Source organism: Mobula hypostoma, chromosome 22 (assembly GCF_963921235.1).
Source record: "Mobula hypostoma chromosome 22, sMobHyp1.1, whole genome shotgun sequence".
In the NCBI taxonomy this organism is placed as follows: Eukaryota; Metazoa; Chordata; class Chondrichthyes; order Myliobatiformes; family Myliobatidae; genus Mobula; species Mobula hypostoma.
In genome coordinates this window covers 56,636,238-56,650,426 of record NC_086118.1, presented here as the reverse complement: position 1 = coordinate 56,650,426, position 14,189 = coordinate 56,636,238, and the positions used below count along the sequence as shown (strand labels likewise).

General features: G+C 46.0%; 1 protein-coding gene across 1 annotated transcript in view; it reads left to right on the top strand.

Moving 5' to 3' along the window:
- wu:fj29h11 (uncharacterized) overlaps positions 1 to 14,189 on the top strand; it is a 160,580-nt gene that overhangs the window by 111,134 nt on the left and 35,257 nt on the right. Inside the window, exons 30-36 of the mRNA XM_063030715.1 lie at positions 539 to 787; positions 2,760 to 2,969; positions 6,985 to 7,163; positions 8,075 to 8,264; positions 10,576 to 10,718; positions 12,584 to 12,765; positions 13,896 to 14,170. Coding sequence (XP_062886785.1) covers positions 539 to 787; positions 2,760 to 2,969; positions 6,985 to 7,163; positions 8,075 to 8,264; positions 10,576 to 10,718; positions 12,584 to 12,765; positions 13,896 to 14,170 — 1,428 coding nt within the window. The remainder of the gene's footprint in view (positions 1 to 538; positions 788 to 2,759; positions 2,970 to 6,984; positions 7,164 to 8,074; positions 8,265 to 10,575; positions 10,719 to 12,583; positions 12,766 to 13,895; positions 14,171 to 14,189) is intronic.

Sequence of the window (14,189 nt, the reverse complement as noted above, 5' to 3'; positions counted from 1 at the left end):
CCTTTGTTTAAAATGAAAAGGAAACTCAACATGAAGCATCTATGATTTGATGTTTTTGATTAATTTGATAAGAGGTCATCAACAGCTGAGTGAGTTGGGTTAAAAGCACCACCTATGGACAGGATCCAGTTTGCGGAATAATTTGTTAGGCAAAAAGACCCTATCAGTATCAAAATACAAAATGCAATGTAACATTCTTGGACAGTCTTTTTAACTTAGGACTGATTGTAGATTTTATAAAGTTTTAATAATTATATTGTCCTGGGAAAGAGGCAAAGTCAGAATAACCATCTAGTTAGTTTCCCATTCACTGTCTCCCCTCACCTTTGCCCCTCATCTGCCTCTCTTCGCCCCATCTTGTCTTCTCTCTCTTTGTCACTGTCTGCCTGCCTCTCTGTCTCTCTGTCTTTCTGTCTGTCTGACTTTCTCTATTGCATCTCAAAACCGCAATCACTGCCTAGTTTATGAATTTGAAAACAGTAGCTGTAGCAGGTCTGCTGTTTGTAAATAAATCTTGTCTTAATCTTTGTCGTTGCAGATGGCAAAATTGAATACAGATTGCCCTCCCAGATTGCAGTGACACATGATATATTGATACAAGAGGTGATTACCCCGGAGCTGTTGCAGAAGCACCTGAACTTGGCTTACCTGAACCCTGCTGTGCGGTCCGCTCTCACCCCTGCCCTGGTGTCGGCACTTGGTATTCACAAACTCAGCAGTGCCGATATCATTGCCGTCACCAAAGCCATTGCCAAGGAGGTTGCAGAGACCACTTTGATATTCACTGGTATGAAGTTTGGCTTTTGTTTTTGAGTAGATGTTCTGACTCCAAGCACTTTGGTAATAATTATCGAACATGACAGAATCAGAGTCAGATTTATTGTCACTGATGTACGCTCACTGGCCTCTATATTAGATTACACGGTCAAGAAGGGCTCAGTTGTTGAGAGCAAACATCAGAATGGGGAAGGAATATGATCTGAGTGACTTTGTGGAATGATTGTTGATGCCATTATGGGGTGATAGTCTCTAGAGTTTACAGGGAATGGTGCGAAGAACAAAAAGCATTAAGTGGGCAGCAGTTCTGCGGGCGAAAACACCTTGTTAGTGAGAGAGGTCAGAGGAGAATGGCCAGGCTGGTTCAAGCTGACAGGATCTCAAATGACCACACGTTACAACAGTGGTGTGCGGAAGAGCATCTCTGAACAACCTGTCGAGCCTCGGAGTGGATGGTCTACAGCCGCAGAAGACCACACTGGGTCCCACTCCTGTACCTAATAAAGTAGCCACTGAGTGTACACATAGCTTGATAATAAATTTACTTTGACTTTGGAAGTGTATGCAGATCACCCTAAATTTGCAAGGTGTAGTTGGCAAGGACAGTGAAATCATAAGACCATAAGATAATAGGAACAAAACCATTTGGCCCATCGAGTCTGCTCTGTCATTTCATCGTGGCTGATTCAGTTTTCCTCTCAACCCCAATCTCCTGCCTTTCCCCCCTGTATCCCTTTGTGCTCTGACCAATCAAGAATCTATCAGCCTCTGCCATAAATATACCCAATGACTTGGCCTCCATACCCGCCTGTGGCAACAAATTCCACAGATTCACCACCCTCTGGCTAAAGAAATTCCTCCTCGCCTCTGTTCTAAATGGACGTCCCTCTATTCTGAGGCTGTGTCCTCTGGTCTTAGATTCCGCTCTAGGAAGCATCCTCTCCGCATCCAGTCTGTCGAGGCCTTTCAACATTCAATGGATTTCAGTGAGACCCCTGCTCCCCCTTACTCTTCTGCTTTCCAGTGAGTACAGGCCTAGAGCCGTCAAATGCTCCTCATGTAATGTGCCTTTCATTCCCAGAATAATTTTTGGGAAAATTTAAACCCCCTCCAATGTCAGTACAATATTTCTTAGATAAAGGACCCAAAACTGCTCACAGTACTCCAAGTGAGGCCTCACCAGTGCTTTATGAAACATCAGTATTAGGTCCTTGCTTTTATATTCTAGTCCTCTCAAAGAGGATGCTGACGTTGCATTTGCCTTCCTCACCATCGACTCAACCTGCAAATTAACCGTAGGAAATCCTGCACAAAGACTCCCAAGTCTCTCTGCATCTCAGCTTTTTGTATTTTTTCTCCATTTAGAAAACAGTCAACCCCTTCATTTCTTTTACCAAAGTGCATGACCGTACACTTCCTGACATTCTATTCCATCTGCCACTTCTTTGCCCATTCTCCTAATCTAAGTCCTTCTGTAGCCTCTCTACGTCCTCAAAGCTACCTGCCCTCTACTTGTCTTTGTATTGTCTGCAAACTTGGCCACAAAGCCATCAATTCCATCGTCGAAATCATTGACATATAATGTAAAAAGTATCTGTCTCAACGCAGACCCCTGTGGAACACCACTGGTCACCAGCAGCCAGCCAGAAAAGGCTCCCTTTATTCCCACTCGTTGCTTCCTGTAAGTAAGCCACAGCCTTATCTGTGTTAGTATCTTTCCTGTAATACCATGTGCTCTCAAGTAGTTCAGCAGCCTCATATATGGCACCTTGTCAAAGGCCTTTGGAAAATCCAAGCACACAAATCCAAAGATATTGGAATATTTTAGGAGGTGGGATTGAAGCAGCTCTGCAGTCTGGTTTCTGACAAAAGACGTTATGCATGAGGGTTGAAAGAGAGATATGGTAAGAGGGAATTAAAGGCTCTGAATTGATTAACTTTGAACAATTATAAATAAAAGTGCTAAATTTTTCCCAACTTAGATGAGAAGATGAAGAGAATTGCAAAGCTCCTGGTTTGCATTTACCGAAGCCTTGAACAAGAGTATGGGAATGTGGATCAGTACTTCGAGGATCTAAAATCGGTGCCACTCATTCCTCTTGCTGATGGAAGCATGGCTTCACGGAAAGATCAAGCCATATTTTTCCCCCTTTACGATAAAGAGAATGAGCAGTTTGCAAAACCGACCTCAGGTAAGGATTACTTCTAGTTCTACACGGAAAACTGCTGGAGGAAATCTGGGTCAGGCAGATAGATTGGATTGAGACCGTGCTTTTCAGGAGGTGGCCAGTATGAGGGGGTGAGGCAGAAGCTGGCGCGGGTGATAGGTAGAACCAGGTGAGGGGGCTGGGGTGCCTCAGTGACCTGGAGAGCCATGTTGCCTGGAGACGGGGCTTTATTCTTTGGCTCTTGGTAGGGTCACCTGTGCCGAGCAGGTCAGGCAGAGTGGTCTGACTGGTCTCCAAGTTCGTGGTTCAGCTCAGGATTAGCTACCCTGACTGGTCAAACAAAACTGTTACAGAAACAGCAGTGAAAAGTCCTCCTTCATCTCAGTGTGACGGTATTCCTGAGTCTCCACCCGGGGCTTTCAGGACTGACAATCGTGAAAACAGAGGAGAGGAAACTACTTGCACGATGAAGGAAGCCCTGAACCTCCCCAAGTCCAGGACCAGAATTACTTCCTGGAGTGTCTGAACCATTGGTAAGGGCCAAGGGCAGACGGATGTCGTTGTTTCCCTGAACACCGGCGGTATAAGATGACGAGGAGGGAGATGATAGGCCGACAGAGACGTGTAGGGGTGGGGGGAGGTTGAAATCTGGACACACTGACTGGCAGGTGGCAAGTATCACCTCTCTCTTGCCCGTCTGGTAACAAGGTAGCGTAGCGGTTAGCCCGCGCTTTGTAGTGCCAGTTGTAAGATTGGGTTTGGATTCTCACCTCTGTCTGTAAGGGGACTGTGCAATCTTCGGTGACTGCACACGGTTTCCTCCCATAGTCCAAAGACCGTATGGGTTAGTGAGTCACGGGCATGTTATATGGCGCCAGAAGCGTGACGACACTTACGGGCTGCCCCCAGCGCATCCTCACTGCTTTGATTTCACACAAACGACACATTTCACTGTAGGTTTCGATGTGCAAGTATAATATTTTAACTCTGTTAAGTAGAGAAAATAGAAAACAGGGAGCAGATAGCAGTCTTATTTCTGGTTATAAATTCTAATGTAAAATAGTTAATGTATATTGTTCTGGGGAGCTAACAAACCCCTCCCCCACTTCAGCCACTGCTCTCCACAGCCTCACAGCACCCTTCGTCGCCCCGCGCACTGCCAATTTACACAAACCCTCCGTACCTCATACCTACACCGACATGGCCACGGTCCCACTGTGTTCTCATCTGTCCGGCTGCCTCCCAGAGAGTCGCTCTGGCCAAGGGTCACTTTGTCATCTCCTGTCAAGAGTCACCTTGCGTACAGATACTGCTGCAGCAAACATCACTTTATGTACGTACAGTCAACATATGTATATAATCTAATCTTATGTATGTGCGGCCACACTCAGCGGCTCCCTGTACATTGCGTTTCATAGGATTTGTTTTATGTCTGTGTTTTTCTATGTATTTATTGAGATACAGTGTAGAACAGGGTCTTCCAGCTTTTCGAGCCCCACCACCCAGCAACCCCCAATTTAACCCTAGCCTAGCCTAATCACAGGACTATTTATGATGACCAGTTAACCCTCCACCCAGTATGTCTTTGGACTGTGGGAGGAAACCGGATCACCCAGCCAGCAGCCCTCACTATCTCTCCACACCCACAGTTGTAAATGGGCTTCGTTTATGTGAAGAGCTTCAGTCCGAATTGGGAGCTTACCTGCAGCGTGCTGTTCCAGTGGCATCGATTGACTTCAGGCCTTCGGTGTTTTTCTCCCCGCCCTCAAACACAAAAAAAATCTCTTTTTTAAAAAAGATTAGCTTTATTTGTCACTGTGGTGCACGTTCAGTTGGATTAAGGCATCAGACTTGAGAGAACAGCGGTTAAAAACAGCTCAGCAAGAACAAAGCACTGGAGGAAGTCAGCAGGTCAGGCAGCATCTATGGAGAGGAATAAACAGTCGACGTTTCGGGCCGAGGCCCTTCAGCAGGACTGGACAGGAAGGGGGCAGAGCCAGAATAAGGTTGTGAGGGGTGGGGGGAGGGAGAGTACAAACTGGCAGGTGAGACCAGGTGAGGGGAAGCTTTATTTGTATTCCAACGGTACCTATCAGCTGGGAGTTTTTGTCTGCGTTAATGTAGGCATAGGCTGAAACAAGGGTTGTGCTTGAGATGAGTAGCTCAGTCAGTAAAAGTTGTAAACAACCGTGACTTGAGTCTGGTATTCACTTTCACTTTCCCATCTAGATACTTGAGCTGGTATTTACAGATATACCAGGGTAACAGGCTCTTCCAGCTCAACAATCCCGCGTCATCCAGTTACAGCCACGTGACCAATTAGCCTACTAACCTGTCCGTCTTTGCAATGTGGGAGGAAACTAGAGCACCGGAGGAAACCCACACGGTCATGGGGAGAACGTACAAACTCCTTACAGGCAGTGGGGAAATTGAACCCAGGTCACTGGTGCTGTTGCCATGGGGGAGTACACAGACAGGTCACTGGTGCTGTTGCCATGGGGAAGTACACAGACAGGTCACTGGTGCTGTTGCCATGGGGAAATTGAACCCAGGTCACTGGTGCTGTTGCCATGGGGAAGTACACAGACAGATTGCTGGTGCTGTTGCCATGGAGAACTACACAGACAGGTCGCTGGTGCTGTTGCCATGGGGAAGTACACAGACAGGTCGCTGGTGCTGTTGCCATGGGGAAGTATACAGACAGGTCGCTGGTGCTGTTGCCATGGGGAAGTATACAGACAGGTCGCTGGTGCTGTTGCCATGGGGAAGTATACAGACAGGTCGCTGGTGCTGTTGCCATGGGGAAGTACACAGATCGCTGGTGCTGTTGCCATGGGGAAGTACACAGACAGGTCGCTGGTGCTGTTGCCATGGGGAACTACACAGACAGGTCGCTGGTGCTGTTGCCATGGAGAAGTACAGCACAGATATGGGCCCTTTAGCCCAGCTAGTCCATGCTGAAGTTACCTACCCCCATCAACCTGTACCGGAACCAGACCCCTGCCATCCACGTACCTGTCCAAACTTCTCTTAAACATTGAAATCGAGCTCACATGCACCACTTGTGCTGGCAGCTTGTTCCACACTCTCACCACCCTCTAAGTGAAGAAGCTTCCCCTCATATCCGCTCATACCTTTCACCTTTAACCCATGACCTCTGGTTGTAGTCCCACCCAACCTCAGTGAAAAAAGCCTCCCTGCATTTGCCCTATCTATATCCCTCATAATTTTGTATACCTCTATCAAACCATTACGCTACCGTACTGTCCGAATAGTTAACATGGGTGACTGGCTCACTGGCTATTGGCCTGTTTTTAGACAAACCTTTCCCTAAATGGATGTTTCATTTATACGCTGACTGTTGTTTCACCCTGTGCTACAAAGCCATTTTTCAGGTGTTCTCGGAATTATCAACTCCGCATTTTAAAGCTACTTTCCATAGGTTAATGTACATTTTAGGGTGGTGGAGTGGAGATACGTCTCTTCCACAGGAGGTGTAAGGTTCTCCTTCCCTCTGATAGCCTGCAGGTCACCCTTGGGCAAGGTGTAGCACCTGCTTTGCCCCCTCAAGCAGGGTAACGTGAAGCAATGGGAGCAGGTGGTGGATGGTCGTATGAGCAGCTGGTGCAGATCACAAGTCCTGGTTATGTGACCACTGACGACAGGCAGACAATCTCTGAAGAGTTTTGATAATGGCTGAGATCACCCATCTTGTAAAGACATTGCCCAGAAGAAGGCAATGGCAAACCACTTCTGTGGAAATATTTGCCAAGAACAATCATAGTTGTGGAAAGACCATGATCGCCCACATCAATATGACACAGCACATAACAGACAATCGAATGCACATTTAAACGTTTGAAGCTTTGGGCAGAGGGTGAAAAAAGTCAGCACTACCCATAAGACAACAAATCAAAATGAACTCTTTACCATTAGTGTAGCTCCTCCTCCATGTTTTTTGTTGGTCATACTTTGGTCATACTTGACGTTGTGTAATTTAACCATGAACACTGTCATAGCTGTAGGCTTTTCTGCACAGGTATGCGGGACCTCTATCTGGATCTAAAAACTGTTCACCCCAGTGTGCTTACCTGTCTTGACAATCTGGGTAACTCTCAAGTTCGAAAACTTCTTGAAAAAATGGACGTTCATTACCTTAAACCGGACAAAGTCATGTATGAGCACATCCTACCCATCTTAAAGGAACAAAAATGGAAGGTAACCTTCTAAGTTTAAATCTGTCCATTTGTCTGCTCTGCTGACTTGTTAATCGCAATTACCGGTCATGACTGTTCTTTTCCCCCATGTCTATCCTATTTCATTCACCTTCTGTTCCCAAGTTTGGGAATTTCGTGGAGTTTTTTGTTACTAAAATTGGTAACAACTCAACTGTCTATGCCTTCCTTCCTGAGATCATTTTTGAAAACCTCCTCTGGACCCTCTCCTGGGCCAACACGTCCTTCCTTGGGTACGGAGCCCCAAATTGCTCACAACTTTCCAGATGCGGCCCTTAAAAAACCTCAGCTGTGCATCCTTGTTTTGATATTTCGGTGTCCTGGGAATGAATGCTAATATCGCATTTGCCTACCAATTGCATTCCTTCAGTTCTCTTTTAAACATGCTCACATCAATGGCCACTTCAAAGATTCAGAGTCTGCATGCAGTGTACAACCCTGAGGTTCGTCTTCCCCACAGGCAACCACGAAACAAGGAAAACATTGGAACCCATTCGAAGAAAAACCTCAGCCCCTGCCCCTAGCGCAAAAATAAATAAATCGTGCAAATGGCAAAAAAGAAATAAAAAAAGGAGCAGAATGCGCAGAGAAAAGAAAGAGTCCAGTCATATTCAGTTAATTTCAATCTAACACTGTCATTCATTACCTGAAGGCCACCCCAATCAAAATTGCCCAAAATAGCAAGGAGAAAAGGAGTGACTGAAAACCAGACACACTTCACTTATACTAACACTCCACATAGTTACTCCTGTAGAAATCATAGCAAGCAATTTCTAGAAAGACACCACCTTGCAGTGCCTGTGTCTATGAAAGTGTAAAGCACCACTGCAGCATTTGAGACTGACCCTGTTCAATTTTTTGTGCATTCTTTTCACCCCTGTCCCGCATCTTCAGAACAAGCCTCAAGGGATTGTGATCAGCTACAGTGTCTTCCTCAAGATGTACTGCCAGGAAAATGAACTCCAGCAGTTCAAACCATACCTCCCCGTCCTCACCAACAAGGGCTTCTTCTGCCCATTGCAAGTTAACGTCAACTTTACGCGTGACTACAAGAATGCTATCAATCTACCCGTGGATCTTCCAGGTAAACAGATTGGTTATGTGGACAAATAGACTAGGGTTTACTCTGCAATATGGTAAATGCTAACTTCATACTGTGTCCAGGGGTCCTGGTGGTAGCCTGCCCTGGGGTTGGAGGCCTTTTTGTGTGTGGGTAGGAAAGGGCAACACACACAAAATACTGGAGGAACTCAACAGGTCAGGCAGCATCTGTGGAGGGGAATAAACAGTTGACATTTCGGGCCGAGGCTCTTCATCAGGACTCGAAAGGAAGGAGGCAGAGGCCGGAATAAGGAGGTGGGGAGAGGGGAAGGAGGGGAATAGGTGGGTGGGTGGTCTCAGTCCTGATGAAGAGTCTCAGCAAGTCAGGCAGCATCTGTGGAGAGGAAAAAACAGTCGACGTTTCAAGCCGAGTTCCTCCAGCATTTTGTGCGTTTTGCTGTGGATTTACAGCATCTGCAGAATCTCATTGTGTTTAGGGGCTTGTTTTGCTGCTGTTGTTGCTTGTGTTTGTCTGCTAAACATTGTGGGCCTGCTATGTTGGCACCAGAATTGTGGGAAGTCCCCAGCACATCCTTGGATCGTGTTGGTTGTCAGTGCAGACGGCACATTTCACTGAACTTGTGATACATCTGAACTGTTGGTCCAGCCAGCTAACATGGAGCACTGCGAATGAGAGGTGGCACTGTACTGCCTTATGACCTATTTTTATTCATTTAGCGATGCGGCACGGTAGCCTGCTTTTCTGGCCCAACGAGCCCATACCGTTCCCGTTCCACCCATGTGACAAACTAACCTACTAACCCCCACGTGGGAGGAAACCGAAGCACCCGGACCCGGAGGAAGTCCGCGACGTCGTGGTGAAAATGTACAAACTTCTCACAGGCAGTGATGGGAACTGAACCCGGGGTTGCAGGCGTTGTAATAGCATTTCACTAACCGTGCACCCCAGGGTGTTTACGGGGTGGGGGGTGGCCGGGGAGTGACAGGTGGGTAACGTGATGTAGATGTAGGTGTCAGTCTGAGTAGTGAGACAGTCCCGTCCAGTCTCTGCGTGGAAAAGTGCTTGATGCCTCCTTGTGATCGGTGACCTGACTGTGTGAAGGATAGTCATAGATGTACTTTATTGATCCCGGGGGGAATTGGTTTTCGTTACAGTTGCACCATAAATAATAAATAGTAATAAAACCATAAATAGTTAAATAGTGATATGTAAATTATGCCAGGAAATAAGTCCAGGACCAGCCTATTGGCTCAGGGTGTCTGACCCTCCAAGGGAGGAGTTGTAAAGTTTGATGGCCACAGGCAGGAATGACTTCCTATGATGCTCTGTGCAATAGGAATATAGGAGCAAAGAGGTCCTTCTGCAGCTATACAGGGCCCTGGTGAGACCACAGCTGGAGTACTGTGTGCAGTTTTGGTCTCCAATCTTGAGGAAGGACATTCTAGCTATTGAGGGAGTGCAGCGTAGGTTCACTGAGTTAATTCCCAGAATGGAGGGACTGTCATATGTTGAAAGATTGGAGCGACTGGGCTTGTATACACTGGAATTTAGAAGGATGAGAGGGGATCTGATTGAAACATATAAGATTATTAAGGGATTGGACACGCTAGAGGCAGGAAACATGTTCCCGCTGTTGGGGGAGTCCAGAACCAGAGGCCACAGTTTAAGAATAAGGGGTAGGCCTTTTAGAACGGAGTTAAGGAAAAACTTTTTCACACAGAGGGTTGTGGTTCTGTGGAATGCTCTACCTCAGAAGGCAGTGGAGGCCAATTCTCTGGATTCTTTCAAAAAAGAGTTAGATAGAGCTCTTAAAGATAGCGGAGTGAAGGGATATGGGGAGAAGGCAGGAACAGGGTACTGATTGTGGATGATCAGCCATGATCACAGTGAATGGTGGTGCTGACTCGAAGAGCTGAATGGCCTACTGCTGCACCTATTGTCTATTGACTAGTAGGGCTGTCGTGGTAGAGTGGCAGCATGGTGCACTACTGCTACAACACCAGTGACCCACGTTCAACTCCCGCCACTGCCTGTAAGAAGTTTATAAATTCTCCCCATGATCATGTGGGTTTCCTCCAGATGCTCCAGTTTCCTCCCACGTTCCAAAGACGCGCAGCGTTAGTCGGTCGCATGGGTGTGATTGGCTCGTTGGGACGTGCTGCATCTCTAAATACCACCTAACATTCTGGGTACAGTGGAAATCCAGTTAACCATTCTATGGTGAACATTTTGTGTTGAGACCAGGTGCTGAGTTATCAAGTGTTTGAAAACCATCTGTGCTTTTTGCATCAGCTCTCCGTGCTAAACTGCATTGCTGTCGTTTGCTAACTAGGTGTGGACTGGGTGCTGTTAGACTCCTGTTACCTCAGGACAGACAACGATTCCGAAGGATGGAGGCTGTTTTTCAGTTCACTTGGCGTGCAGGACTCTTTTATTTTTCAAAAGAAAAGATGTACCTTCACAAAACAACAACTGGTTAGTTAAACGGGTCTTTCGGCTTTCTTTAACTGTGTGAAGATAGTGAATTTATAGGATGTTATATACCTATTGCAGGACAATGCAGTAGGATACTCTGGGCCTGTTCTTGCTGGAGTTCAGAAGAATGAGAGGGGATCTCATTGAAACCCATTGAATATTGAAAGGCTGAGATAGAGTGGATGTGCAGAGGATGTTTCCAATAGTGGGAGAGTCTAGGACCAGAGGGCACAACCTCAGGATACAGGGATGCCCCTTTAGAACAGAGATGAGGAATCTCTTTAGCCAGTGGGCGGGTGGACCTGTAGAACTCAATGCCACAGTCAGCTGTGGAGACCTAGTCATTGGATGTAATTAAAGCAGAGGCTGATGGATTCTTGGTTAGTCGGGGCATGAAGGTTGTATTAGTTCTTGATACAGATGACGCATATCACTGTATGTTTTAATGTACACGTGATAAATCAATTAATCTAAATCCGAATCAACAGTCAAGAGTTCGTCGTTGATCAGAGAGTCAGCGGAAATGGCCAGGTAACCATGAGGCTAGAGGGGCAGCTGGGTGTCTGAGTGACACCCATCACCCGCAGGGCACAAGTCGGGAGTGTGACAGAAAAACTCTCCACCTGTCTGAATGAGAATAACAACACCACCCAGGACCGAGTAGGCTACCTCCTTGAACCACCCCAAACATCGGTTCCCTCTGCTGTGAGCGGTGATTATTTAACTGCACTAGTTATTTACTTTAACTATTTAACATTCTACTTTTTAAAGACAGTGCCTATAAAAAGTATTTGCCCCCTGACCCCCCACCCCCAGAAGTTTTCATGTTTCACACATCAAAGTTGCTGGTGAATGCAGCAGGCCAGGCAGCATCTATAGGAAGAGGTACGGTCTCAAATCTCTTAACAGCTCTTCTTTCAAAGGATCTCGGCCTGAAACGTCGACTGTACCTCTTCCTAGAGCTGCTGCCTGGCCTGCTGCGTTCAGCAGCAACTTTTGTGTGTGTTGCTTGAAATTCCAGCAGATTTCCTCATGTTTGAGTTTTCATGTTTTACTGTTTACAACATGAATCAGCGAATCAGTGCAAAGCTGATAGAGACCGATCCACACAGACTCCAGGCTGTAATTGCTGCCCGAGGTGCATCTACTAAATACTGACTTGAAGGGGGAGAGGAATTATGCAATCAATTATTTTGTGTTTAATAACTGTAAAAATAATTAGACAAATTTATAGAAATTTGTTTTCAGTTTGACATGAAAGAGTCTTTTCTGTTGACCAGTGTCAAAAAAGCCAAATTAAATTCACTGTTGTAAAATGATAAAACATGAAAACTTCGGGGGATGCATACTTTTTCTAGGCACTACGTGCAATGTATATTTACTGTAATTCATGTTTTTTTGTCTCTAGTATTATTACATATTGCTGCTGCAAAGATAACATATTTTGTGACATATGCCAGTGATATTAAACTCGATTCTGATTCTGATCGAGTGATAAGAGCCAGAGATCGAGTGGACAGCCAGAATCTTTTTCGCAGGTTGAAAATTGCTAATACCAAGGGGCATAATTTCAAGGTGATTGGAGGGGAATATAGGGGATGTCAGAGGTAAGTTTTTTACACAGGGGTGGTAGAGGAAGGTACGTTTTGGAGATATTCAAGAAACTCTTAGATAGGCACAGAGATGAAAAGGAAGGAGAAATAGAGGGCTATGTATATAGGGAAGGGTTAGATTGATCTTGGAGTAGGTTAAGTGGTTGGAACAGTATTGTGGGCTGAAGGGCCTGTACTGTGTTGTTGTGTTCCAAGTACTTTGTTTTAATCTCAAACATAAATGTGAAGGCAATTATTTTTTATTATCTTTAGGCCTCTGGCCCCTGGGCACCTGTCTATGAATGTTGGCCCAGCACGGTGGATGATGTGTACGTTGTGGACGATTATGTCTGTGAGGAGCTTCACAGGCTCTTAACAGTGGATTTGTCAGAAAATTTAAAATGGAGACAGAGAGTAAACCTACTCAGACTTCTCGACAGAAACTGGGATGCCGGGTAAGTTAACCACATGTAATCACTGCCAGGGGTGGGGGAGAGGCAGATACATTAGGGACATTTACCAGGGGTGGGCGAGAGGCAGAAACATTAGGGACATTTACCAGGGGAGGGGTAAAGGCAGATACATTAGGGACATTTACCAGGGGGGAGAAGAGGCAGATACATTGGGGATATTTACCAGGGGTGGGGGAAGAGGCAGATACATTAGGGACATTTATCAGGGGTGGGGGAGAGGCAGATACATTAGGGGCATTTACCAGGGGTGGGGGAGAGGCAGATACATTAGGGACATTTACCAGGGGTGGGGGAGAGGCAGATGCATTAGGGACATTTACCAGGGGTGGGGGAGAGGCAGATGCATTAGGGACATTTACCAGGGGTGGGGAAGAGGCAGATACATTCGGGACATTTACGGGGGTGGGGGGGGAGAGAGGCAGATACATTAGGGACATTTAAGAGTCTCTAGACATCATGTGCACTGATATTCTGACAATATAAATAATTCTAACTGACTGCTCTGTAATGGCTAAGAGAGTCGACGAGACACTGCGGTGGGCAACACTTAGTGTGTTGGGAAACAGTTCACTTTTCAGCTAAGGAACACAAGTTTTTTTTTGGAAGATAGAGGAATGAGAGGAGATTGGATAGATATATGCAATATTGTGAGGGCTATCGATAAGGTAAACACAAGTGGGTTTTTTTCCACTGAGGTTGGGTGAGACTACAAGTAGAAGTTATGGGTTAAAGGTGACAGCTGAAGTATTTAAGGGGAACCTGATGGAGATCATCTTCCCTCAGAGGGTGGTGAGGGTGTGGAATGAGCTGCCAGCAGAAGTGGTGGATGCAGCTTTGATGTCAACATTTATGAGAAATTTGGGTATGTACATGGATGAGAGATGATGGAGGGTTGTGATCCAGGGGCAGAATAATATTTCAGCATGGACTAGATGGGCCAAAGGGTCAGTTTCTATGTTGCAGAGCTCTTTGCCCTTATCTAGAGACCTCAAGGAGAAGGTGTTTTAAAAAGATAGTTCAGTTAAGTAAAAGATGAAGAAAGTATTGATTGGGGGAATGCGTGCCTACATCGAATGATGAAACATTTTTAATGTTTAAATTCTTTCTTGCAGATCTAGATTATCTCAGTACTGCTCAGCGAGAGTCTTTAACAGCCAGGATAAAGTGCTGAGGAATGATTTAGATTCTTCATTTGCAATTTACCTGAAAACCTTACCGTGGTTGCCCTCCAAAAGTCCTGCCGCGGACAGCTCTGAATTCTGCAGTGCCTACCTGCGCCCTATTGAGGTATACCTGAGCTCACAAAATTTGCTGGAGCTCTTGGCGAACAGCGTGAGCTACGTGTGTTGCGATCTACTTGAGCAGAGTACCTTTGCCTCTTTCATCGGTGAGTACCATGGTAAAAC